Source organism: Denticeps clupeoides, chromosome 5, assembly GCF_900700375.1.
Source record: "Denticeps clupeoides chromosome 5, fDenClu1.1, whole genome shotgun sequence".
NCBI lineage: Eukaryota > Metazoa > Chordata > Actinopteri > Clupeiformes > Denticipitidae > Denticeps > Denticeps clupeoides.
The window spans coordinates 31,589,443-31,616,551 of record NC_041711.1 but is presented as its reverse complement, the minus strand read 5'-3'; the positions used below and the strand labels follow the sequence as shown (position 1 = coordinate 31,616,551).

The 27,109-nt window shown below is 49.8% G+C and overlaps 1 protein-coding gene across 1 annotated transcript; it reads left to right on the top strand.

The window, feature by feature from the left end:
- Nucleotides 1–24: 24 nt before the first annotated feature.
- tshz1 (teashirt zinc finger homeobox 1) lies at nucleotides 25–26,971 on the top strand. The gene is made up of 2 exons (XM_028979954.1): nucleotides 25–152; nucleotides 22,232–26,971. The coding sequence occupies exons 1-2, from the start codon at nucleotides 113–115 to the stop codon at nucleotides 25,636–25,638; spliced, it is 3,447 nt and encodes a 1,148-aa protein (XP_028835787.1). The 5' UTR covers nucleotides 25–112; the 3' UTR covers nucleotides 25,639–26,971.
- Nucleotides 26,972–27,109: the final 138 nt, after the last annotated feature.

Here is a 27,109-nt window from a genome sequence, read left to right as displayed (position 1 = left end):
TGCGTGTTATTATTTTTATTTTAGTTTTTATTTTTTTTCGTTTTTTTTTTTTTTTGATCGACATTCATCGCGCTTCCTGCATGAAAAGTGCTGTGGAAAGTGACGGGTCACTATGCCGAGGAGAAAGCAGCAAGAGCCGCGGCGATCTGCAGGTAAGAGCGCCCCGAGACGCGTCCCACTCCGCGCCGCCCAAAGCCGCCTGTCACGCCGAGGGACGACGCGGGCCGGGGAGAGAGAGAGAGACGATGAATAATTGAACCCTAAAGAGTCAAAGAAAGAAAAGAAAAGAGAGTGAGAGAGTGAGGGAGGGAGGGAGGGAGACTGGCGCTGGACCGGCCCTCTGCTCTTGTTTCGGGTTTTATTAGAGGATTGCCATCCTCGATTTGATGCGTGATTGATCGCCTGTCACGTGGCACCCTTTGATCTATTCATCCCTGATAAACATCAATAAATCTCCCCGCGGAGACGCGCATGCTCCTGACAGCTTTGGCCACTCAAAAGGACAACCCCCCCCCCCACCCCACCCCACCCCACCCCACCCCACCCACCCAGGAAAAAGTTGCTCCGAGGAGGAATCCTCACATCCCTGGTATTTTAAGGAAAATGATAGCAGGAGACAGACAGAGAGTTGTTTTTTTTTTTTTTTGTTTAATAGACGACTAGCAGACCTTTGGGGGTACACTCCCCAAAACCGGCCGTCTGACCCCTTCGCAGAACCCATGTCAGGAACGCCACTCAGAGGCACTTGACTCGCATTCTCACGGTCATGGGACCCGAAAGTGTTTACTTGCCTGCACGACGTTAACAAGCCAGGCTGCGACTGCGGACGATCGAGCCTGAGCTTCAGTGATTTGGTCTCTCTCTCTCTCTCTCTCCCCCCTCTCGTTTTTTTTTTTTTTTTTGAACAAATGTAAATGAGTGACGGGGATTTCTACCTCTGTGCTAATGAGGGCCTGCCTTTGAAGTTGGGCATTAACGACCGGAGTGAACAAAAGGCGGTTATAGAATTTTAAAGGGATTCTGAAATATGAGGCGTAAAAGCAGGCCGGGCGGGAGGCCGGGCCGCCGAGACTTTGAACTCCGCAGGTTTATCATTTTAAAATATGTGACCGTGATGACTGAGAAGGGAATCCGCGAGTGCTGCCGAGTGTGTGTGTGTGTGTGTGTTCTCATCTCATTTTTAAAAATGTTTTTTTCAAGAACTTTTAGAGCTAAACTACAATTCCTATTTACGCCGGCCTTCATATTCAACAATTATTCTGCATTCCGACCAGAAGGAAAGATGGCTGAAGTGTGACTCGGGGCTGCTGGCTCTGCCCCCACCTTCTTTCTTTCTTTCTTTCTTTCTTTCTTTTTTTCTCTCTTAAACGGGCTTTAGTTTCCCCATAAGCTTGGAAAGGTTTATAGGTTGACAGCGATGAGACGGGGCACGGTAATCCGCCCTGGCAGCTCCTGCACAGAAACACGCCGTCACCGCGACCCCCCTCCGCACGCTCGTATCGATCCATTTGTCTCACTTTTGACAGGCTTATACATCATTGGCCTTAATGGTCAATCAAAAGTTGGCGGCCGAGTGTGTTGGTGCACTCGCGTTGCCGCGACGGTTAGCGCCCCCCGAAACGGGAACCTCGGTGAGGAGGAGTACCGGGGAGGGGCGGGCAGGGCCAGCCACCCCTGGTGGAGGGTCTCGTGGCTCCGGCCCCAGCGTGTAATGAGAAGGCTTTACGTTCTCTGAGACCCGTTAACCCCCCAAAACCTGCTTACTACACGGTGTTAAGCCGTTATAGCGCATTAATAAGGCCGCTCAACGCATTGAGTTACGTTGAAATGTAATATAGTTTATAATATGTTTTATTGTCAGACTGGTGTGTTTTTATTCCTCGCGCGGGAATAAAACCGAAGAAAAGGATTTTTAATTATTAGCGATAGCCGAGGTCGCGTCCCCGGGCTTCATTAGACGGGGTCCCTAATTACCCCCAAAGCTGACGGATTTGTGACGGGGGCCCTGGCGATTAATGCCGACAAACTCGGTACGGCGTCAAGTCCGCGGCCGCCTTGATGTAATCAAGTTGATATTATACAGTCCCGTCCCCCCCCGGCCCACGGCGCGGCATCAACTCCACTCTCCCGGCGCAGGTGACAAATGGACTTCGCTACCTGACTAATCATGTCAGAGAGAGACAATGGCGGCTAATGACCCCGCTAATCCTGCGCCTTTAACGGCGCAATAAAAGGCCCCCGCCAAATTCAGCCGCGTCGTCGGTTCTGCCGCTCGGCTGCAAACGCCCCCCCCGCCCCCCCCCCCTCTTTTTTATTCCTCACGTTTTACCTTTTCATCTTTTTTTTTTTTTTTTTCCCATCCTTCCGCCATCCCTCAGTTCTTTTGCTCTTCAAATGAGCCGTGTAGAACGAGGAGTTATAGTTTTTTTTTTTTTTTCTGCAAAATTGCGATTTTTTTTGTGTTATTTAGGGCTATAAAAAGCAGGTGGGAATTCTCAAAAGTCGGAAGTTTTTTTTTTTTTTTTTTTTTTTTTTTAAAGTTGCGCCTGTGTGGGGGGGGGGTTTATATTCCGAGCGGTCGAGCGCACCACCGGCCCGCGATTAATAGGCTCGCTCGGCCGGGGTGGCTAGGATTACACGGCGACCTTTGTGCAGCTAGCCGCTGATGCCGCCATGCGATATTCCGCACTGTAAATAATCGGCACGCTCTGATTTATGCGCAAGGCTTTAAATCAACAGCAATAGCCAGACTCACATGTGACAGGAAGCGTTTCCAGCCATTTTTTATTTTTATTTTTTTTTGGTGAGGGGGGGGGCCTTCTGGCTACCTACCAAGCAAGTGCGCTCCATCTGCATTTAACATTCAATACCTGTTACTTTTACGCCGCAGATCATGCCGGTGAAAGCGGTGATGCCGTTTTCTCGCCGCAACGTCCACTTTGGGACCCGGCACCTTTTTTTTTTTTGTTTTTTTTTTTCTTGGTATTTTTGCTTTTTCGCGCCGTGGCCTTTCAGCCATTTTCCTTCTTGTGTTATTGAGGCCGAAGTTGATCCGGCCTCCACGCCGGAGGATCCTCCTGCGGCGCCGCCGCTCAGAGTTGTTGCACGATCGGCTGCTCTGGCGGCGCGGCGCACGCTGGCCTTCTCCGCGCGTTTAGCAGCCGGGGACCCGCGTCCCTCCGCCTCGCCAGAGGTTACACTAATTGGAGCGCTTGTGTCGTTAGCAGGTGACATCGATCCATTCCGTCGATAGCCGGTTTTGCTCGTGCGCCACACTTTGTGACTAATAGTTAAATTTGCATCTGGGAGTTGAGCCAGTCAAAGGTCGAACGCTCCCTCTCTCTCTCTCTCTCTCTCTCTCTCTCTCCTTTTTCACATAGCTACAGTCCTCTTTCCACTTATTGTCTCACCCTGTGTGTGTGTGTGTGTGTGTGTGTGTGTGTGAGGTCATGCGTGGGCTTGAATGCGTAATACTCACCTGTGTTTCTATGCGTACGAGAAGTAAGCATTATTATTTTTATTTCTTTTTTTTTTGCACCTTGAGGCATAAATCTGCGTTCAGCAGTTAAATGACAAATGTTCTCCGTCCCCCTCCATGAAACCGTCCTGAGGACATGTTATTGCCATCACCTCTTCTCGCTCTATCTCTCTCTCTCTCTCCCTTTCTCACACACACACACACACACACACACACACACACACACACACACAGATAGATAGAGATAGTCATTTAAGCGAGTACATCTGGACACACACACACAGATAGATAGAGATAGTCATTTAAGCGAGTACATCTGGACACACACACACAGATAGAGATAGTTATTTAGGCGAGTACATCTAGACACACACTCAAACACACACACACACACACACACACAGATAGAGATAGTCATTTAGGCGAGTACATCTAGACACACACTCAAACACACACACACACACACACACACACAGATAGAGATAGTTATTTAGGCGAGTACATCTAGACACACACTCAAACACACACACACACACACACACACACACACACACAGATAGAGATAGTCATTTAGGCGAGTACATCTAGACACACACTCAAACACACACACACACACACACACAGATAGAGATAGTTATTTAGGCGAGTACATCTAGACACACACACACACACACACACTCACACACACACACAGTGAGTAATGGTTCGCAGAGTACAGAGGAAAATAATAGTTATGTTATTAAACAGTAATAAATTGTTCTCTAGGCTCCATACAAATGTAGGCTGTCAAATGTTGAATGTTTTAGTTGCCTTTGTTCTTTTTATGTTTTTTGTATTTAATTTAAATTTTATTCTGATGAATGAGATGACGCGTGCAAATGGCAGAAATGCCCTTCATTAGTACCTGAAGCGTGCGCATACTAAATTGATAGCAGTTTGCGAAAATAATTTAAGTGGTATATATATATATATATATATTTTTTTTTTTATGGAATTATTTTATCATGATGCTCTTTTATGAGATTAAAAAACAAAGCAAAAAAAAAAGCAGGATGTTTTCATCACCTCGATTTAATGACTGAAGCCTTTTATCGTATCAAGTATTCAATCTCCAATGCGATTAGCCTGCCTTAAACTGCTAGGATTTTTAAGCGCACCCCATAGTGTTGAAGCGCGTCTCCCCGACCTAAATTTAACATGTTCCTTTCATTAATAAAAGATGAGCAATTACGGAATATTTTGTCTAATAAGTATTTGAATTCCTTGGCGCAGAAAAGCACACAGCTTACCCACTCATTACATCAGTTAGTACGGGCAGAACACGGAACGCCAGGCATTCCTTTGATGCCAACAAACAAACAGACAAACGAGACGGGCCTTCTCCAGAGAAGCCGTGCCATACCCAGGGACCCCTGCCTGCTCCTCCTCCTCCTCCTCATCATCCTCACCTCCTCCCCTCCGCTCGCTCGCCCGACGCCGTCCACGCAACGCGAAACGAGGGGAAAACGTCGCCTTATGAAAAGGCGAATTCTTTCGACTCGAAAGCGCCCCCTTTTTACCCCGTTAAACAAAAGGGCCGGCGTGGACGAGGGCCGGCGAGGAGAGAGAGAGAGAGAGAGAGAGAGAGAGGGAGGGGGGGCAGTTTGCAGGAAGGGTATTAAAGCTGACAGATGAACAGGACGACGGACAAATTCTCCCGCCGCAGCTGTGACTGCGGCCATTATCTTGACAGGTGTCAATTAAGAATTACTGCCCGGCGGAGTGGTGCGCCTCGCCCTCCCCCTCGCCCAGCTGTCTGCGTGCGGAAGAAATAACACTTTACCCTTGCCACTCTGTTAGCCCCCCCACACCCGGCCGTACACCAAACCCCCCCCAGAAATGAGCGGCGCGCCGCGCTGATCGATAGAAGCCGCGTAACGGTGATTATTTCTGCCTGTTGATCTATGGAGGCGGAGATTAGGGCGCGCGTACGTTGTAATTTTGCGGTTTCGGACGCCGCCCGTCGCGGCCCCACCTGTAGCGTGACGTTGTCGTTCGCTAAATTCCGTCCCCGCGTCCTAAAGCGGAAAATCGGGCCGAAACGTCTCTCCTCTCTCACGTTCATTCATTATCTGTTTCCTGTCTTGCCCCCCCCCTCGATTTTTTTTTTTGTACCTTTTTTGTTCCTTTCAGGACAGTTAATCGTCCACAACGGGAAAGCGGATAGTTCTGTTAAATGAGTGGGAAAATGAACAGTTTGGGCGAATGCTTATTACCTCCCGAGCCCGGCGCGTTAGCACCGCACATCTGCGGGTTCGGACTCCTCCCGGCTTTGTTTGCGGGGCCCCGTCCCGACGCGGGCCCGCTTTAATGAAAGGAGGAAAGGGAGGGGCGCGGATGTTCGTCGTCTCTGCTTTCGCGGTGGCGTTTAACGCAGCAGTCAGACGCGGGATCCTGCGAGTCGAGCGCCGGGGAGGCCTCGCTGTGCCACTGACGGCTCTGACTTTATCTTTACTGCACAGCGGGCTCCTGTACCACAGAGAAATGACTGGAAAATGCTGCTATTGGCATGAGTCGTGCGGGGAAAACACACACACACACACACACACACTTTGACTGTGCTTTTGAATTAGGCCTGGTCAGTGTGCCCTACAGTATATTCATGATAATGATCTCCATCACGATATATCATGAGAATATCGCGAAACATTCCCTCTGCCTTTCTGACACATCTTCTCCTTATTTTTCCTTATTTACATCTGAATGACTAAGATGACTTTATTAGTTATTCCTGAGAAGGTATCGTGGAAAAAAACGTGGAATGCTCCAAAATATCATAGTTCCCACGGTATTTAAATAGTGAATGGAATGTTCATTTTGTGAACAGTTGCTGAAATGTCGTGTAGATCAATTACTAAACACGCACGGAGAATTGATCACTGATTAGCAATTCACTGTGTGTGTGTGTGTGTGTGTGTGATAAGCAAAACCACGTGGAATTTTATTCTGGAAAAAATAAATGCATAACTGCTCCCTGATGTATGAATCTGCGCGTGCAGTATATATTTCATAGCGCTGTGCATTTCGCCGTCGACAGACCTGTCAGTGTTGCAGGTAAAACCGGGGACTGAGAATTCGGAATGCCGCCGAGGTTATTATTGCAGAAATGCTGGTGCGTGACCTCGTCTGCGGTGGAAGAGCGGACTCGCAGCTCTCATCTCGTCACCCCGGTTTGTTTAGCGTACTTGCCTTGTGTTGAGAGACCTGCTCAAAGATATTATTAATACAGATGCGTTTTGGTCAGGCACAGAGGCCTTTAGAAATCATTGCGGATTCCTCTTCCATAAATGATCTCTCTGAACTCAAATTTTTATCTTTTTTCTTTTCTTTTCAAATATATATATCTCCCACATTCTTACCCGGTCCATCTGTCTTTCCATCCCTCCTGTTCACTCTGTCTTCCCAACACTAGATGCCTCTGGCTATTGTCTGACCGTAGAATATGATACACTCATGCAAATCAAACCTACCCTACAGACGTCGTGCTCTCCACAAACCTTTGTGCGTTGGCAAACCAAATAGCAGTGGAGGGTGAGGAATAATGATCTTTGTGAAGATGGATGGATGGATGGATGGATGGAGATTAAATATTAAACTTCATACGTTTGTGTCTGACATTACACCTGACTGCACCACCCTGATTTGTTTTTTTGTGCGGAGCAGCTCTTCGCCACCACCACTTTGACCTCCAGCATGTGGGTGGGAGTCAGGGTCAGTTTTTCATTTCATAAAATATCATGCATACTTTGATACATATTTAGCTTGAACTCGGTAGCAATTTTCCAACAACACAAAATACCACTCTATATTTTTTCCATTATCATATCATCACAGGAAATGGTCTAAGAAATTAGTAAATAGTTTATTCTAAATATTGTAAAATGTCTGTAGTTAAACAGATGAAGCATGTGGAAAATACCCACAAAGCCTTTGCAGAATGCATTTTTGTCATGATTACTGTCTTACTTTCTTCCCAGTGCAACAGTTAGAATTAGCCTTAGCATGTTACAAGTTGCTTTATACAACTTTTATATATTTGTTGTTTAACAAAATTTCACTTTATGTAGTTTTGTCAGCGCAATTTGTAGTTTTTACATCTTATTCAGAAGCTATTTCATTAGCTTGTCTGTGGCAGCAGTTAGCACAATGCTAGTTAGCCACACTGTCACGAAGAACAGGCTTATTCTACTACGGACAACATTAGTCATACACTTTAACTAATTTCTTTGTCAGTGCACATTTTGTAAAAGTTGGCCTGTCTGCTAAAAGACACTTCGGCACACCGCAGATGGTAACAAAAGGCTGTAGGTATGAGTGGTGTGGTGAAATGTTTATGGCTACTCTAGCTTCTCACATCTAAGCTGGGCTAATGCCAGCTGTTGCTGTTAGCGGTTTAGCGTGGGATCTGCACTGCCAGATATATAACTTAATATATAGCATTTTATTTAACTTGTTTGGCTGCATTCTCTTGCATTCTTCTAAGTATGAGTCAATTTAGCCTAGCTGGCAAGTCAATAAAAACTACTGTGATATTAACCTTCCTAATATACATTTTTTTTTCATGCAGCAAAAATGTTTGGAGTTTTATTCAAATTCCATGACCACTTAATTATATAGATGTGAAATTTTGTTTTAAATTGTCGTAAAGCAGACTTTTAGAATTTTTTTCTATTTAACCACATGCCAATTACTGATGGTTGTTTATTACAGGTAGCGACAGCGCTGAAATATATGATCAGAGTTTTAACTTTCAGATTTATGTTATGTATGTCAGTGCACCAGAAGAACGAGGGTGAATGGTCTCGGGGCTTGCACATTGTGGAATTTCTATTCGCGATTGATGATGCGTAATTGTGAGTTGTGGTGCAGTTTTTTTCCTTCTACAGACCCACTTGGCCTTGTCTGTGAGAGTCTTAACCAGTTCTTGACACCTTCAGCCTTTTGTATTCTTCTTATCGACCACTTCCTCATATGTGATTTAACACCAAAATGCCATGACTGGATAAAGCACAACAGAAAAAAGCCCAAATGAAGGAATAAGCCTCTCACCGTGATGGCAAACATCCGGAATATTCATAAATTTGCTTCAGCAAAGTGTTTGAAGTACGGCAAAGTCACTTTAGCAAGAGGGAGGAACAAGGGGGTTTTAAAAGAGCTTAATTTAAAAGAATGTTCTTTCATCCTGGTTCACCTGAAGACAGCGCTGTTGTTGAGCGTTAGTGAGGTGAAGTCTAAAGCCGCCGCTTCGCTCATCGGCTGGCGAAGGCAGGCGGGCACAAAAGCAAGGGGTCAAACATGGCCGACGCTCATCACTCAGCCCTAATGATGTCTCGTTTTCCCGCCCTCTCCCGGCCGGCCCGGAGTGCGATCGCACATCTGACGGGGTCACCGGCGGGTCGCGCCCCCCCAGGTGGCTTGGCCGTTCTCTCCGGCGCCCCCCCCCCCCCCCTCCTCCCCTCCATTAGCAGCATATTGTGGTAGAGCCTCGGTGGACCTTCCTGTTGTTCAAACCGGCGAAGCCTCGCATCCGTAACTAAACACGGTCTGCATGTGGCGGGCGTTTTTTTTTTTGGTCCCGTCACTTCCCTCATGCACGGGACGCAGGAACGACACCCGTCAGTCAGAGGCGCCACACCCCGCTCCACCGGCGTTGCCCTGGTAGGGCGACGTTCCCACAAAAGTTCCTGTCACAGCCGATCCACACACGAGTGTGTTTTTAGGCCTTCCATCTCCAGGCCACAGATAAGAGGGTGGTAGTAGCCTAGCTTCGAACCCCAGAAGACCCGGGTTCGAATCCCACTAACTACCATTGTGTCCCTGAGCAAAACACCTAACCCTAAATTGCTCCGGGGGGGGGACTGTCCCTGTAACTACTGACTGTAAGTCACTCTGGATAAGGGCGTCTGATAAATGCTGTAAATGTAAATAAGAGCCTTGTGCTTTAGGAGAGGAGGAGCGAGGGATGGGAAGACAGAGAGAGAGAGAGAGAGAGAGGTGGGCCTGACAGTGAGGTGCTTGTTGTCCAAGCTCAGCCATCCCTGTATGTTCTTGTGTTTGGGCGGAGCCTCCTCTGCCGGGCCGGCTCCGATTGGCTCGGCGATGCAGTGCACGCCGGATCTGCAAAATGTCAGGGATCTCGCTCTAAAATGAAGCCTCCTCGCCGCTTTGCTTTCTCTCCTTCTCGGTGAACAGCCGCGTGGCGTTGGCCTCGGCATTCGTCTCCTGCCGATTGTTCGAATCGGGCGAATCAGAGCAGTGACACCGAATCGTCTGGAAAAACCGGAAACCCGTCCCCTACCACCATCTTCGCTCTTTATTCACCTCGTGGCGTCGTCATAAATCTTAGATTTATCTGCGACGCGGTGCTCAGGTTACAGGTCCGTACACGACGCGGAAACGCGGAAAGCCCGGCTCTCGGCCCGGGCGTCTTCTCTGCAGGGAGGGCAGGAGGAGTAGGAGGAGGGGGACGAGGCTCGGAGGGCTGAAGGGAAACCTAAATCCTCATCTAAAAAGGCCAACGCTCTCAGTCCAGGCCAAGAAAGAGAGTGGGAGAGTGAGAGAGAGAGAGAGAGAGGAGGAGAGGGAAAAAAAAAAAAAAAAAGTTGATTTCCTTTTTCAGCCGAGCCATACATCACAGGGCCTCCCAGCTGCACTGTCACCGGCTGACAGAATGACATGTGTCATTTATCAAAGGGGCCAGGCGGGGGCCTTGGGAAACGTGCACCACAAAGCCTGAGAGAGTTCATTCCACTGCACGGCTCCTCCCCCCTCCCCTGCACACACACTCTCTCTCTCTCTCTCTCTCTCTCTCTCTCTCTCTCTCTCTCTCTCTCTCTCTCTCTCTCTCTCTCTCTCTCTCTCTCTCACACACACACACACACAACACCCCCCCCCCCTTCTCTTCTACTCGCCTCGCTTTGCCTGTTGCCAAAAAAAGGGCCCTGTAATGTTTTCTGTCTTCCCAACACCAACGTGCGCGCACAGCCTGAACCCTCCACTGTGCCGTGTAGGTTTGTGTAGCGCCTCCGGCTCATTTTTTTTTCTTCTTCTTGTTGCTTCGGTTATTTATTTATTTATTTGTTTGTGTTGTTTTTTTTTTTCCTTTTTTTTTTTCTTTTTTATGCCGTAACCAACTTTTTACATTTATATGTGTATGTATTTTATTAGATTTATATATTTTTGTCCCACTCGTATTGCGAACGGGTCCCCGGTCTGGCCGTGGGAGCTCACGTGAGGTCTTTGGGCAAGGGGGGGGTAAAAACAACACCTTGCCAGGAGCAAGGAGTAACGCGGCAACGGCCGCCCCCCACCGGAATCAATAAACGCATCTCACCTGGGCGGGGCCGCCGCGGCCTCCTCCCCTCGCGCTCGGCCCGGAGAGCCGGGCGTCGAGCCGCTAATGACATTACGTGTAATGAGATATCGGGCCGGCGATACGCCGGCAACCCACGGCTCAGATGAGATAATGTGAACAGATGTGGTCCGCGGCGAGTCTCGTCCAACTCGCCCCTCAGTTTACCGGCACCCCGAGTCGACCGAGAGCTGGTTTTCTACGTTCTTTTTCTCCGCCGATGCATTGAGCTGTGCCGAAATATTTGAACATAGAGAGGTGACGATCAAATGGCCGCTAAAGAACGGTGGAAATCCACTCCAAATCTAAAACACGGTGGAGGCACACGTATATGTTTAATAATTAAGAGCCTGAGTCGGGCGGGGCGGGGCGGGGCGGGGCGGGAGAGCCGGAGCCATTCATTTTGCTCCGTTAAAGGCCTCTGTAAATCATTAAGGGAAATATCCACCCCCCCCCAGACAGGTCAGAGATAGTTCAGCCCGACTCCCACCTCCACTTTAACCCAAACGGCCACACACACTTTCACACAAACACACATTTTATACACACGCACACACACACACACACACACACACACACTAACTCACTCATGTATACAGTCTAATATACCCACATGCACAACGTGACACACACGCAAACACAGAGAAATGGCTTTCTCACGGCAACTGAATGCACACACACCACACACACACACACACACACACACCACCTGTGCTTGGTGACTTTTTTTTCCCAAGCAGGTGATTTTAGGAACATAAAGAATTAAAGAAAGGGAAGCGAGGGAGTGAAAGAGGTTTTAAAAAAAAGTGTGATCAGGCCTGTGCGATGTGACTACATCAAAAGCCTCTCTCTCCCTTTCTCTCTCTCTCTCCCCCCCCCTCCGTCTCCCTCTCTCCACCTCTTTGTCTGGGCCGTTCTCGGTGGTTTGTCAGAATGGCCCTTTTCATTTGTCTTCATGAGCCTAATTTATTTTCGTAGCCCAGATGTGAGTTGACAGACATCACTCAGTGCTCTACACCCACTCCCACTCCCACACACACCCACCCCTCCTGCGACGAGGTCAGGAAAACAGTCACGTCACCCCCCCCCCTTCTCCTGTTCCACTGAATCCCCCCATCAACATTACCGAAGATGGATGTGTCTTTAAAGCAGAGATTGATTGTGGATATCAGAGTTATGGTGTCATTTATCATGGCCAATATTATTTAGACTAGAAGGATAGAAGACGGGGGAGGAGGACCTCCTGGGCCTCCCGGGTAGGGGACAATCGGAGGGAAGTTTAATAGATTACACTAAAGTGTGTGTGTGTGTGTGTGTGTGTGTGTGTGTGTGTGTGTGTGTGTGTGTGTGCGCTGGGTGTCTTTGTGTCCATTTATGTATATCTGTGGAGGACTTTAACTGTGGGTGAGGACACACACACACTCACGCATTACACACACTGTCTCGGTGGGCATGTTCGCAATCTGTGAACTCAGGTCTCAAGAACTCAGGTCTTTTGTGTGTGTGTGTGTGTGTGTGTCTCTCTCTCCGTTCCTATTAGACGTCTCCATTGATCCCCGGTCACGTGTTTCTCTTTGGGAGTCTTTTCCCGTCGGACGCTTGATTTACGGATTCATTAGGATCCTTTGCTCTCTTCTCTCCTTTGTCCCTCACCCATGACTGAGGAGAGGACGTCCTCTCGGAGACGACGGCCCATTCTGTCCACAGCTCAAGGACGTGGCGGCTCTCTTCACCGTCCGTCCGTCTTTCTCTTCCTTTCTTGCCGAACCTGAAAATGTTACTGAAGCTTTTTTTTTTTTTTTTTTTTTAGTCTTTCACCCGAACACTTTGGCTTCAGAGAGTTTTATCTTCCAGCTCTCCAAGAGTTTAGTGGGAGAGTCTCCTGTCCCCTCCCACTTTCTCTCCCCACTGAAGGAAGCCATTGTTGTCTTTTATGGTACACTTTTGGAAAGAAGATGGACGTTCCCCATCTGACGTTCAAATGCAGCCAATGCGGGTTTTCCGCCTGGCACTTGTGTTAAACTTTTCCTGAATGTCCGCCGTCTCCCACCTCACCCATAATGCCGCTATTATCTGCGGTGAAGTCGTGCAGAAATATATAAAAACAGGACGATAATCACACATCGTCACCAGACGATGGAAATGGTTGTAAATACGAGATTAAGAGCTGCCACCGACTGATGCTGTTAGCTAGATATGCCGTACACGCCACTATCTCCCAGCCGGGGATTATGGCAAATTATACAGGGAGACAGACTTGCGTCTTCCTTCTTCTTCTCTCCCCTCTTTCCTGTGTAGATGTGGGCATCCGAGTCTCCCTAAGTTGACGCCGCCTGTCTCGTCTTGGTTCCCCGAGACAGGTTGGGTGACGCTTGACGCCTGGCTGGGGTTTAAACTGCGCGAGGCCGCGGCGAATTTTCTTCCCTCCGACGAACGCCCGCCCCGTAGCGGCTGGTTTTCGCCAAGTAACTGGCGTTAATGCGACTTCAAAGACGAGAGTGTAAAGTCAGTCCGGTAGAACCTGTTAAATATTGATTGGCCATAAACTGGGCATGAGTGGGCCAGGTGGGATGCTGGGAAACGTTACAACACTCATGTTTACACTGAGAGTCGTTATGTTCTCACCAAAAATATATATTTGGCTGTGCGAGTCACAAATACAGTCACTTACAGTACTGTGCAAATGTCTTGTAAACGTCCCACTTGTTGGGCTAGTAAAGGATCCTCTTGCTGAATATCTCTTGCAACAGTATAGAACAATAAAGCAATTGCTGTTCAAGCAATTTCAGAAACGAAACTAATCAAAGCCTCCCAGATTTGCGTCAAAAATTTATTCACTTAAACAAATGACATTTGTTTTGAAATGGAAAAAAGAGTGAATGTATTTTCCATCTGCGGACTTTTATTTGCAGAATGTCACGAAAAAGATTTGATAGTTCAAACTCGTATTAAATGAATGTTTCTTTTGGTTTTGGGTCATTATGATTTGTGTGTTTTACCGTCAGGACGTAACTGGATGTTTTCACGACTGCCGACAGCGTTTGCATCGTACTGTAAAATACGCCAGACAATTGAATATACAGATACCGATAGCTCATCTGGAATAGCGTAACTCAGTAAAACGTACTCATTTGGCAGATAAAACAATAAATATGTCCTGTACATGCTTGGCACTACAGTTTTTGGCTCTCATTACGGCTGCCAAATACGAGAATAATTTTTACTTTCCGAATTTCAGTAATTCGTCTGTGCTGTCGTTGCATCATGCCGAGGGCGTCCCCAGCGAATAAGGCGCGTTTCTGCGCTGGAACACGCGGCCCGCGGACCTCTGCTTGTTTGGGTTATGATTTGGCGTTGCTATGACGCTGTCCGGCGCTCGGGGAGACACCGGGCCATGCGGGGGGGGGACCCGGCAGTGCGCCCGCCGGGCCTTTTTGATTTGTGTCACACGCGCGGCGTTTAACGCGCCGCTGTAAAACTTTGTAGGGGATTTTTTTTGCGAGTAAGGCCCTGTTTCTCGCAGTGCAAACACTCCCGCTGGATCACATGACAACTTTAGTTACAGCTCCAGTCGGGGTTATTTACTGTCAGCTGACTTTGAATTCGTCTCTTCCCTTCTCGCCCGGCCTCTCTCTCTCTCTCTCTCTCTCTCTCTCCCTCCCTCTCTCTCTCGTTAACGCCTCCTCGCTCCCTCTCTCTTTATGTACACGGTTGCACCGGCTCCTCTTCTCTTCCTCCCCTTTTCCCACTTTTCTATTTGATCCCCTCTCGCGCAGTGTGTGTGTGTGTGTGTGTGTGTGTGTGTGTGTGTGTGTGAGGGAGAGAGAGGGAGACGCTGAGACCGCGTGAGCGAGCGAGTGAAGTACGTGGCAGCCTCACACTGAGCCACACAGGCTGTGGACAACACCTGCTCCTGTCTCCAAAGGCCCTTCACTCTTCTCATTACCTGTCAGTCTATCACAGGCACACGTATCAGATGTCTTGGAGCGAGGGAAGGAAAAAAGAGAGAGAAAGAAAGGCAGGGGGAGGGACGGAAGAACAGCTAAGCTGTTGATGAGTAAAATGCAACTTGATTTAGAAAAAAAAAAAAAAAAATATATATATATATATGTATATGTTTATTCATTTACATAGTTTCCATAGGATGAATGTTCAGATGTGTGTGTGTGTGTGTTTGTGAGAGAGCTTTACTTTAGTTAAATAGTTAATATCGTTGTGTCGTTTTTTTATTCTTTTGCATCCACCCCCCCATCCCATCTGGCTTTTGGGACGGTCCGGTCCCTCCCTCCCTCCCTCCCCCCGCCACTGCTGGATTTGAGATCGCCTGTCTAGCCTTTGATTGGCGCCTCTGTGTGAAGAGGTGAGGCTCTTGACGAGCCGCCGGCTCTCTGGTTGGGCGGGGCCTCGGTGTCGGATTACAGAGGCAGGGCCGTTGTTGCCGTGGCCCTGGCGAGTGGGGGTCCCGCCGCTCATCAAGGTGCATTAATGTATGCCCGCTCTCTCCCTCTCTCTCTCTCTCTCTCTCTCTCTCCCTTCCCCTCCATTCTTTTCCTCCCCCTTCCCCGCACCGCCTCTTAGTGTCTGAGCTGGTGTGATTTACGGTAATTATCCATCTTCGGGGTCATCTATCAGCCCGGCCGTTGCTAGGTGATGGAGCCGGCTGCTGCTGGCTGTTGTCTTACTGGGGCCCGTGTACAGGTGAGAGGTAAAGCCGCGTAAAGTTTACCACATGGGGAGATTTCAACCGCTGGGTTTTTAGCGCGACTTCGTTTTTTTTTTGATTTGCGTTGTTGTTATTGCAGTAAAAAGTAAACTTACGTTTTATACTAATCTCTAATGGTGACAAAAAACACATTCACTCTAATATATATTTCAGCAGTTGCATCAAAGTGTAGGCGTCCCTTTTAAAGTGAATACACAGTGATACACAGCAGCACAGCAAACGGTGCACACAGTGAAATTTGTCCTCTGCATTTAACCCATCACCCTGAGTGAGCAGTGGGCAGCCATGACAGGTGCCCGGGGAGCAGTGTGTGGGGACGGTGCTTTGCTCAGTGGCACCTTGGCGGATCGGGATTCGAACCGGCAACCTTCTGATTACGGGGCCGCTTCCTTAACCGCTAGGCCACCGCTGCCCCAGTCGTTAATTTATTTTATTTTGCATTTTTTTTCCAACTGTTAATGATAGTTAACACAACATCCAAAATGCTCGCATTGTAAAATATGAAAATAAGCCCTTTTGAGGTGTTTGGACGAATTAGTTTTAATAAAATTGATTGATCGCGTGACAGGCACTGTGTCAGATTTATATACGTGGCGTGTCAAGACAAGCTCACCGGCGAATCGCATTGTTTCACATTTACAGCGACGAGTTGTCTCTGACGTGCTGGAAGTTCTTCACATGACAGAAGTACAGACAGCTGCCAGATCTGCTGGGTGTTTCGTAAACGTCACGTTCTGCTCTCCGCATGCAGCGGCCTGCACCCACTTCTATAATGCGGGTGTTTTACTACAAACTCCTCAAAAACAAAAGGCCTGTGTTCCGCCTCAACACCCGTGATGTTCCGATTGATGAATACGCGTGTTCCTCATCAGAAGTGAAGAGCCAAGTTCGGGCCCCCGGCCTTGCTTTGCTCTTCTGATCTTCAAACCCTAGCGCGGTGTAGCGCCCCAACCTTTATTTTACTTTACTTTACTTTACTTTACTTTATTTAGCAGGCGCTTTTATCCAAAGCGACTTACAAGAGGAAGACACCAGCAATTCTCGTTCGGTTTCTATAGAATATCGAGTCTACAAACTAAGAGCCCCGATAAGGCTCAACTTGTCAGCGAGGAGCATGCTCAGAGATTGTTAGGTGCTAGATGAAGAAAAAATTATAATGTATTTATACATTCTTGTATTGTTTGTGCAATGTGTACCCCCAAGGAAGCCAGAAAGGCACCCCGCTCTCGGTCCTCGTGTGGCAAAGCTAATTACCTACCAGCACTTAACTGCATGTCATCGAGTCGAGGAGAACCATCTAAAAAAAAAAAAAAAAAAAACCCCACACCTCTTCCGATTAGTCCTTCATCTCCAGTTCGTTAATAAGCCGACCTGTGTGCAGGCGCCGTTCAATTAGGCCCGCCGCTCCGGAAGGGTCCGGCCCGCAGCGCTCCGAGTCCGGACCTCCCGCCGGGGGGGGGCAACGAATCAATTACGTCTCGGGCACAGGAGAACCAGATCGGTCCTGGAGAGTGCCCTCTCTCTCTCCGTTTCTCCTTCCTTTATCCTTCCCTCCTTTAGGCCTCTCGCGACGTCTGTCTGTCCCCCCCAACCCCCCCTTTTTATAAGTATTCACTTCAAAGGCATTTGTTTATCCTCCCGCCGCCCGGCATTGTGTGGCGTAATTAAACGAGCGCGTTGAAATTTACGGTTTAATTATAACGGACCAGTTGTGCCAAGGAGGGACGGGTACGAGCCGACGTGCACCCTGAGAATGAACAAATCCCGTATGGTTTTATTGGACTCGCCGACTGTCCTGGTTGTGTTTGTTGTGTGCACGGTTATTTGTGTCTTTTTTTTTTTTTAGCGTTCGCCGCGTCGGATCCCGCTTACCGTAGGAGGGACTAAAACAAACAAGGCAACAAAAAAAAAGAAAAAGAAAGAAAGAAAGAACGAGTACAGAAATGAATTGCAATCGATCTCTGCTGGTTCAGCCTATTGATCCGGCAGCGCGTTAAAGCTCGCTGCGAAGCACGAAGTGCGAACAGCCGAATCTCCTCCCTCACACCGGCGCGGATTTTCACTCTTATTTCCTGATTTTGTTTTTTTTATTTTCCACCGAAAAAAAAAAAAGCCCGAATCGATACAATGGCTGCATATTCCCCATTTTTATTTGTGCGTATGTGTGTGTGTGTGTGTGTGTGTGTGTGTGTTTCATGCTGAATATAAAGCCTTTTGTAATGGGAGTCAGTGTAAATGTGTGTGTGTGTGAAAGATCGATTGAAGCATCTTCTCCTCTTGATGGTGACCGTTTCTCTGAACTGATCTTTGAGTTCTTTGGTATAAATAAACCCGACTCTATAAATAAAACACAAGCTTCTCTCTCTCTCTCTCTCTCACACACACCCACCACGCTCGAGGCAGTGAGAGAGCGAGAAAGACACCACCCTTTGTCTTCCCCGGGCCTCGGTGTGGTGGAGAACGGCCGGCCGCGTGCCGGCGTCGAGGACGGAGACGCTCGCTCCGACCGGCCTTCGTTTTACTTGCGTAGCGAGGGACTCGCGGCGCGGGTTTATTCTCTCAGCTCGACGTGGATTATTATTTTACTTTTTTTTTCCTGCGTCGTTGATACTCGATAACTCTCCATCTTGCCGTCCGATGCCACCTTCGGGAGTGTCGCCGTGTCCCTGTAGGGAACCCTGAACCCTCCGGAAGCCTCCACTGGCCACTTGGTGCAATCGGCACATCTTTTAGAAAGTGAAGGGATTGTCACTGTCATTGTGATACACGGCAGCACAGCACACGGTGCACACGGTGAAATGTGTCCTCTGCATTTAGCCCATCACCCTTGGTGAGCAGTGGGCGGCCATGACAGGCGCCCGGGGAGCAGTGTGTGGGGACGGTGCTTTGCTCGGTGGCACCTTGGCGGATCGGGATTCGAACCGGCAACCTTCTGATCACGGGGCCGCTTCCTTTAAGCGCTAGGCCACGGACACGCGACTGGGCCTGCGGGGAAGTAATACTTTACGCTCGGAGGGCCCGCCCGCAGCCCGCTGCCTGTTGGCACATCGTGGCGCGTTAACACGAGTCCGATCCATTGATAAATGTGAACACCGGCGAGGGAGGAGCGCTTGGGTTACTGCGCACACGTTTCCGCCGCAATAGGGTGCCGAACCGGCCGCGCCGTTTAAAAAAAACAAAACAAAAAAAAAACACCTTTTGGCAGGATGTATTTTATTGATAATCCTCAGCGCATATCAAAATGTAGCTTCATACGACGCTGCAGCCTGGCATTCGCTCTCCTGAATCCTATCGCGAAATTACCGGTTTGGCACGATGCGGGGACGCAAATATGGAGAAGCATAAGCTGCAGCGTGAGAAGAAAGAGCAGCCATCAAGCATATCAGATCTGTCTTCGGCAGCTTTTTTTTTTATTTCATTTTTTTTGTACATATCTACTTTACAAATGTACTATCTTCCTGCGCGTGTGTGTGTGTCTTCTCCTTCCTGCTGTTGATTGATAATAGGATGGCGAGGGCCTTCTGTTGCCTGCTCGTGTTATCCGTCCACAGGCTTGTGTGGGTAGGGCCCCCACGCTGGCGTATCACACTCACTTACGCCGCTTCGGGGGAACACATCCCAGCATTCCCTCTGACACGCCGGCAGCTACATTACCATAATTGGCTTTTCTACATGACGGGACAGGGGAAATAATAATGTCATTTTATTTACAGCCCCCGTGTCCCGGTCCTAGAAAGCCCCCTAACCCCCCCCCCCCTCCCCTTCTCATCCCCACTTTCTCTCCGTCTCTCACTCGGACTCTTTTTTTTTTTTTTTTTTTCCCCCCTTCTCCCCGGTTCTGCCACGCCGCACAGGTCAAGCAATGGCTTTTTGATCAGCTGCTGTCCAAAGCCATCAGCGCCAAGAGGCTTGTAATGGAGACCCGGGTGACAAACGGAATCTGGAGGAGGAATAAGGCTGCCAGTTTCCCATTAAAATGTCCCCTAAACGGCCCCGGGATCCCTCCCGCTCTGGACCTGCCCCCCACCATCTAAATCACATGACTGAAAGGGGCCAGGATTGGGCATTAGTGCTGCAAATGACTGCTGTGATTGCCCCCACTTCCCGAAATCACATCAAATAAATAAAGAAATGTGGGTAAATAAATAGGAAGGGGAGGGGCCCGGGGAGGAGGGCCCGCTTCGCTCTCGTCTCGTTGCCTGCACGGATATCTTATCTGGTTTGTTTGGGTTTGACAGCAGCCAAATGGTACGGCACCGGGAGCTTGACAGAGAGGCTTATTGATTTTACAACCAGCTGACTCGTGCAGAAAAGAAGCATGGAGGGACAGCAAGGTGGCGCCCGATAAACTTCCTGGTTCCTTTTAAACATGTATTACCTGCGTTCCAACAGAGGGAAAATAGTCTGTCTTTTACCGAGACACTAAGAAGATTATGACTCGCCCGAGACGTCTTCTCAAAAAAAACAAACAAAAAGACAAAATGACGGTGGCCCCACCCACTTTTTTATTTTAGCGGGTTAGTGTGGAAACGTCGGGGTCTCTACATCTGCCCGCTAATGGAACAGGGCTGCAGACATTTGTCGGTGTGGCGCGACCTGGCACGGCCGCTGGTTTAATCCCCGCTGTTCGTGACAGCCAGCCGCGGGTCGCGTCTCGGCGGCGGCGTCCCCTGTCTCGTTGAGCGCCGGGTGTCCAGGAGCGGAAGTGACAGGCGCTTCTTTCGCCCGCTCTCAGCCATGGCGTCCCCCCGTCCCCCCCCCGCAGAAAATGGAGCGGTGACGGACAGCACACGACTTGTGCCTGGCTGCGTTGTCCCTGCCCCCCGCCCTCCTCCACAAACAGTTTGTTGCTTGTTGAGGTGTTTTCCTCAGGCCACCCAACTACTGGTTCAGTCCCTGGTAATCTCACGACTGGACTACTGTAACTCCCTTCTAGCTGGTCTACCTCTATATACCATCCGACCTCTACAACTCATACAAAATGCAGCAGCACGACTGATCTTCAACCATCCCAACTTCTCCACACCACCCCTCTGCTACGTTCCCTCCACTGGCTCCCAGTAGCTGCACGCATCAGGTTCAAAATACTGATGCTGGCCTACAAAGCCAAACATGGAGTAGCCCCATCCTACCTCACAGCCCTTATTACACCTCGCACTGCACCTGGTATACTCCGAGCCTCCAGTACTGCTCGCCTGGTCCCTCCATCTCTGAAGGTAAAAGGAAAACATTCATCTAGACTCTTCTCCGTCTTGGCCCCTCGGTGGTGGAATGAACTTCCCCTCGAGGTCAGAACAGCTCAGTCACTGAGCACCTTCACACGGCAGCTCAAGACCTTCCTCTTTAGAGAATATTTAGATTAAATTGTAATTTTCTTGTTGTCGAACTTTGTGTACAGAATCTACAACAGAGTGAATAAATAGATGTATTCATAGTTGGGGTCCTAGTGAACCGGAATTGATCTCTTCATCGATGGTAACTTGAAAGCGCGTTGTAAGTCGCTCTGGATAAATGTAAATGTTTTCCATGCGTGAACTGAGCCTATTGTCTAGTTAGTTTCTATGGCAACGGGGGTTCTGAATTTTGATTGGCAGCTGTCCTCGCGGAATGCCGCCCTTCGCTGTCACTTTTAGCGTTGTGATCTCACCACGCGGCGCGTTTTTACCGGCGGCACAGCGACACAATGACCTAGCGGGGTGCTGTTCACCCCCGGTGAATAAACCGGGCCTCTCCTCATCACCGCCGCGCCCGCAGTGGCCGGCAGGTCTCCAATTCTTACCCAGCCGGCAAGTGCGCGGTGCGACGGAACGGATCCGTCGCGATCCGTTACCGCGTCAGGACGTGAGCAGCAGCCAGGAGACGCCGGTGCAGATGCTCGCCTCTTCCCCTCCCCGTCTCCTTCCAGGCGGCGGTAAATGTGCCGGCGTACGTACATCAGGTATTACGTCCACTTAGATTATGATATGACAGCTTAGCGTGCCGTTTGAAGCTGACAGCACATCTGTTTCGTCGGGAGAGACTGATGCTGGCATCTAGGACACACATCTCACCATGGTGGAAGGAGATAAAGGGAGAACTAAGGGGCTGTCTTTCCTGTCTCTCCTGTCCCTCTCCCCCACTCTCGTCTGTTCTCCGTCTTTCCCTCTCCTCCTCTCCCCGTCTCTCTCTCTCTCCAGGCACATTTATTTTGTTTGTTGGGCTCGCTCATAAATTAATATTTAACAGTGGCTCCAGGCACTGACCCTGGTAAATAAGAAATGCTCGTTGTGATCGGCGCAGCGCGCTAATTCTCAGGCATCGGCGCCGCCTGCTCGTCTTCTGACCGCCGCGGCGCGCGGACGCCGCGTTTACGCGAATGATAGTCGGCTATTTCGGAGGTGGAGCGTGCCTGGAGAACACAGTGTGTGTACACACACACACACCGAAGAGTTTGTGATTTCCCCGGGGACAAGGAAGCAGGCGGGCGCAATGAAAACTGCATTAGGTAGAGGACGGGGACATCGGAAAGTCTCGCGCTCGTAGGGTTGACTGTAGCTGCAGAACGTGTAAAATGTCATCATAATTCGAATGTACGCATTTATCTGGCAGCGGTAAATAAGAATGTCTTTTTTTTTTTTTGTTTTTGTCCCCTGTCCCGCAGCTTACGTGCCAGAGGAGGAGCTAAAGGCAGCAACGCTCGACGAGGAGCAGCTCCAGGACGACGGCCTCTCCCTGGACGGCCAGGACGCCGAGTATCTGTGCAACGAGGAGGAGGAGGACGCAGTGAGGGGCTACCGGGACTCGCCCCTCAGCAACGGCACCAACCCCGACGCCGGATATGGCTCCCCGCTCAGTGACACCAGCGACCGCCTCACCGACTTCAAGAGCACATCCTCCAGGGACGGCCAGGAGAAGGAAGAGGCGTCCTCTCATGCGGACAACAGCAGCAGCGTCCTCTCCGACAGCCTGGCCCAGATGAAAGCCGTCTATGCAAATCTGATCTCCGACGCGTCCTGGTCCAGCATCACCATGGACATCATGAAGTCGAAGACGGCGTCCCCCTACAGCGCCGCCGCGAACGCGCCGTCTACCGTCTCCACCGCCTGTCCCACCGGCAGCAGCAATAACAGCAACGGCAACAGCCAAAACGGCGGCACCAACAGCGGCCACGCCGCCAACTCCAACGGCGCCGCCGCGCCAAACAGCACCGGCGCTAGTAGCGGCGCTAGTAGCGGCGGCTCCAGCAACGGCGGCGGCGTCGCGTACGACTGGCACCAAGCGGCCCTGGCCAAGACGCTCCAGCAAGCCCCTTACCACCTGCTGCCGGAGCCCAGCCTCTTCAGCACGGTGCAGCTGTACCGGCAGAACAACAAGCTGTACGGCTCGGTGTTCACCGGCGCCAGCAAGTTCCGGTGCAAGGACTGCAGCGCGGCCTACGACACGCTGGTGGGCCTCACCGTGCACATGAACGAGACGGGCCACTACCGCGACGACAACAAGGACAAGGAGGAGGACCACGGCAAGCGCTGGTCCAAGCCCCGCAAGCGCTCGCTCATGGAGATGGAGGGGAAGGAGGACGCCCAGAAGGTGCTCAAGTGCATGTACTGCGGCCACTCCTTCGAGTCCCTGCAGGACCTGAGCGTCCACATGATCAAGACCAAGCATTACCAGAAAGTGCCTCTCAAGGAACCCGTGCCAGCCCTGGCCACCAAGCTGGTGCCCTCAGCCAAAAAACGCGCGCTTCAGGACCCCCTCATTTCGCCATGCTCCCCCGAGTCCCTCCCCGGCGGCATGGTGGCACATGGCGAGCCCGGGAAAGATCCTAAGACGGCGGCTAACCCGTATGTTACGCCCAACAACCGCTACGGCTACCAGAACGGGGCCAGCTACACGTGGCAGTTCGAAGCCAGGAAGGCGCAGATCCTGAAGTGCATGGAGTGTGGAAGCTCCCACGACACCCTGCAGCAGCTGACCGCCCACATGATGGTCACGGGTCACTTCCTCAAGGTCACAAACTCCGCCTCCAAGAAGGGCAAGCAGCTTGTCTTCGACCCAGTGGTGGAGGAAAAGATCCAGTCCATCCCCTTGCCGCCCACCACCACGCGACTTCCTGTTCCCAGTGTCAAGTCTCAGCCCGTGTCCCCTGCTCTGTCCTCTGCTTCTGAGGAGAAGAAGGAGGTGGAGGAAAAAAAGATGGAGGCGAGTGAACCCGAAGAGAGAAAGATCAAAGAGGAAAAGGAGGAGCCTGGGGAAAAAGACGTGGACTCGACGTCCTACAAGTACCTCCGGGAAGAAGACCTGGAGGAAACGCCGAAAGGGGGGCTGGACATCCTGAAGTCTCTGGAGAACACTGTGTCCAGCGCCATCAGCAAGGCTCAAACTGGCACCCCCACGTGGGGCGGTTACCCCAGCATTCACGCCGCCTACCAGCTGCAGGGTGCTGTTAAGCCGTCCACCCTGCTGTCCCCATCCATCCAGAGTGTCCCCGTGCAGCCGGCGTTCAACAGCAGTTTGAGAGGACTGGTGACTGACCCAGGGTCAGTAATTCAGTCTCCGAGAAGCCCCCCGTCCCCACCGTCTCTGAGAAGCAACGTGTGTGCCATGGAGGAGCTGGTGGAGAAGGTGACCGGGAAAGCCCTGGTGAAAAAGGAGAAGGAGGAGAGGGTGGTGAGCGGGGACCGCTGCAGGCCCGCGTCCTCTGCCAAGTCCCCCTCGCCCGTGCGGAGAGAACAGAAGGACGGCGCGGCGCGGACCGGCAGCCCGCGCAAAGCAGACTCGGAGTTCGTATGCAAGAAGGAGCCCAAAGACGGCCCGGCGGAGAACCCCGGCCACGCGAGGAACGGCCCGGAGGCGTGCAAGTCCCCCGTCGCCAACGGCAACAGCTTGGGGATCATCACCGACCATTCACCCGAGAGGCCTTTCGTCAACCCCCTCAGCGCACTGCAGTCCATCATGAACACGCACCTCAGCAAGGCCTCGAAGCCCGCCAACGCGACCTCCGACCCCCTCGCCATGCTCTACAAGATCAGCAACAGCGTGATGGACAAGCCCGCCTACAACGCCGCTCAGGTCAAGCCGGCGGAGCCCATCAGCCGCTACTACTACGAGAACAACGACCAGCCCATAGACCTGAGGAAGGCCAAGAGCAGCGGCCACGGCGGCGCCTCGGCCAGTGACGAGCGCGGCGGCGCCGGCGGCAACGGCACTTCCTGCTCGGCGCTCCACGCGGCCGTCAATGGAAATCGCCACCTCCTCCCCAGCCTCTCGCTCTCCGACGCCGTTTCGTCGCCGCTGCGGGAGAACGCGCTGATGGACATCTCCGACATGGTGAAGAACCTCACGGGCCGGCTGACCCCCAAGTCCTCCACGCCGTCGTCCATTTCGGAGAAGTCGGACGTGGACGGCAGTGCGTTTGAGGACGCCTTGGAAGACCTCTCGCCCGTTCAAAAGAGGAAGGGCCGGCAGTCGAACTGGAACCCCCAGCACCTCCTCATCCTCCAGGCCCAGTTTGCCTCTAGCCTCAGGGAGACCCCAGAAGGTCGCTACGCCATGACCGACCTGGGGCCCCAGGAGCGCGTCCATATCTGCAAGTTCACCGGCCTGTCCATGACCACCATCTCCCACTGGCTGGCCAACGTCAAGTACCAGCTGAGGAGGACGGGTGGCACCAAGTTCCTGAAGAACATGGACTCCTGCCAGCCCGTGTTCCTCTGCGGGGACTGCGCCTCCCAGTTCAGGACTCCCTCCTCTTACATCAGCCACTTAGAGTCGCACCTGGGCTTTAGTCTGAAGGACCTGTCCAAGCTGTCTGTGGAGCATATACGGGAGCAGCAGGCTGCCTCTAAGGTGATCACAGACAAGATGTCATACGGGAGCCCTGTGGCACCCCTGACAAGCCTTGATGATGACTCTGGCACTGGAGCTGTGTACCAGTGCAGGCTCTGCAATCGGACGTTTGTCAGCAAGCACGCCGTCAAGCTGCACCTGAGCAAGACACACGGGAAGTCACCGGAGGACCACCTGGTGTTCGTCACGGCGCTGGAGAGGCTGGATAAGGAGAAGCCGTGAGAGCCGTCGACGCCGCGGCGCGAGCCAGCTACGTAACTGACCAGATTTCATTGCACTAAAAAGTTATATTGATCACAGTTACTGCACTGGGCCAAAAACTGAGCCGTCAAGAAAAAGAAATTCAAAAACAATAAATAAAAAAAAAACCTAAAAAATTAATAATAAATCAAAAAGAAAAGAAAAAAAAGTCTTACTTTTGTTGTGAAACTGCCTGACTGGACCATGTCTTTTTATGTTCATGTTTATGTTTTTTGCCAAGCTTTTAAACTCTTATTTTGTAATGTATTTATATCCTATTTGTCTGATCTGTGCATGTCTTTTAGTGATGTTGAACAAGTTTTCATTCATTTAATGCTCTTTAAAAATGACTACTGGCGAATATAGTTGAGGATTAAGGAGAAAAAAAAAACACATTTGGAAAGAGGAAACTAAAATGTAATATGAAGAAGTTGAAAATAATTGTATAGTTAAAATGGAAGCCCTTTGGAAGACTTAAGTAGCACCTTAATGACAAATTTAATTTTGTAAAGAGAAACTTTTAAAAATGGGGTCTCCATATGGCAAAGCAGATTAATTTTATTTGACTCCTGCTCATTTTTCTCCTTTGATTATTTTTTAAAATTCAGCATCTATATTAACTGAAAGCTCTGATCAGAGGTTTGTGTGTTGCATCAAGGAAAGGATCCTGTAAACATTTGAATAGTTAACGTATTGCTGCTTTTGGTTCAATTCAATCAGTAAGAAGGTATCGCAGTACAGTATGCAAGTTTGTTTAAAAATATGATGTTCCTTTCAATGTAAAATATCACTTTATAGTAATTTTCAAAATGTATGGTTTGTTACAGTATCCTCTTTCTATATTGTGCCGCTTTGATTTCAACCCATAGAAGATGATATTAGTCTGTTATAATGGTTAGTAACAAACTGTAAAACTCACATGACATATCTTGCCATTTGCAACAGCTCAATGTTGTTTGTACTTTAAGATGTGTGCATTCTTTAACTTTTATATTGTCATTTTATATATGAAAAATAAATAAACAAAACAAAATAGAACACATTCTGTAAATAGCTATATGCTGTAGAGACACTAAATTTCCCTTTTTTTGAAAGAAAAGAAGCTTTTCTGGCTTGGTTTACAGAAAAAAAAACTATACTGCATCCGATCTGATGCATGATAAAGTGTGGAAATAATTGAGCGATGCACAATGACTATACATTTCAATGTTTTATCAACAATATTGTAAAAAAAAATCTTTCTAGCGCCAATTACTTTGTTTTTTTATTTTATTTTCTCAATTGTAAAATAAACCCCAAAGCAGTTGTTAATGCACATTTGTGTTTTTATTCTGTTTTAAAGTAAAATTAAACTGACGCTTATTTGACGTGCTGAATTCTGTGTGATGCAGCAGTCGTAGTTTTACAGTGAAAGGGTGTGGAAGGAAAAACAAAAAAAAAAGAACCCATAGGA

What these genes read in the sequence shown, in the direction of transcription:
- tshz1 (XM_028979954.1), top strand. Translation starts at nt 113, where the DNA reads ATGCCGAGGAGAAAGCAGCAAGAGCCGCGGCGATCTGCAG. An exon ending in AGAGCCGCGGCGATCTGCAG is followed by an intron (nt 153 to 22,231) that starts GTAAGAGCGCCC and finishes CCTGTCCCGCAG; the next exon opens with CTTACGTGCCAGAGGAGGAG.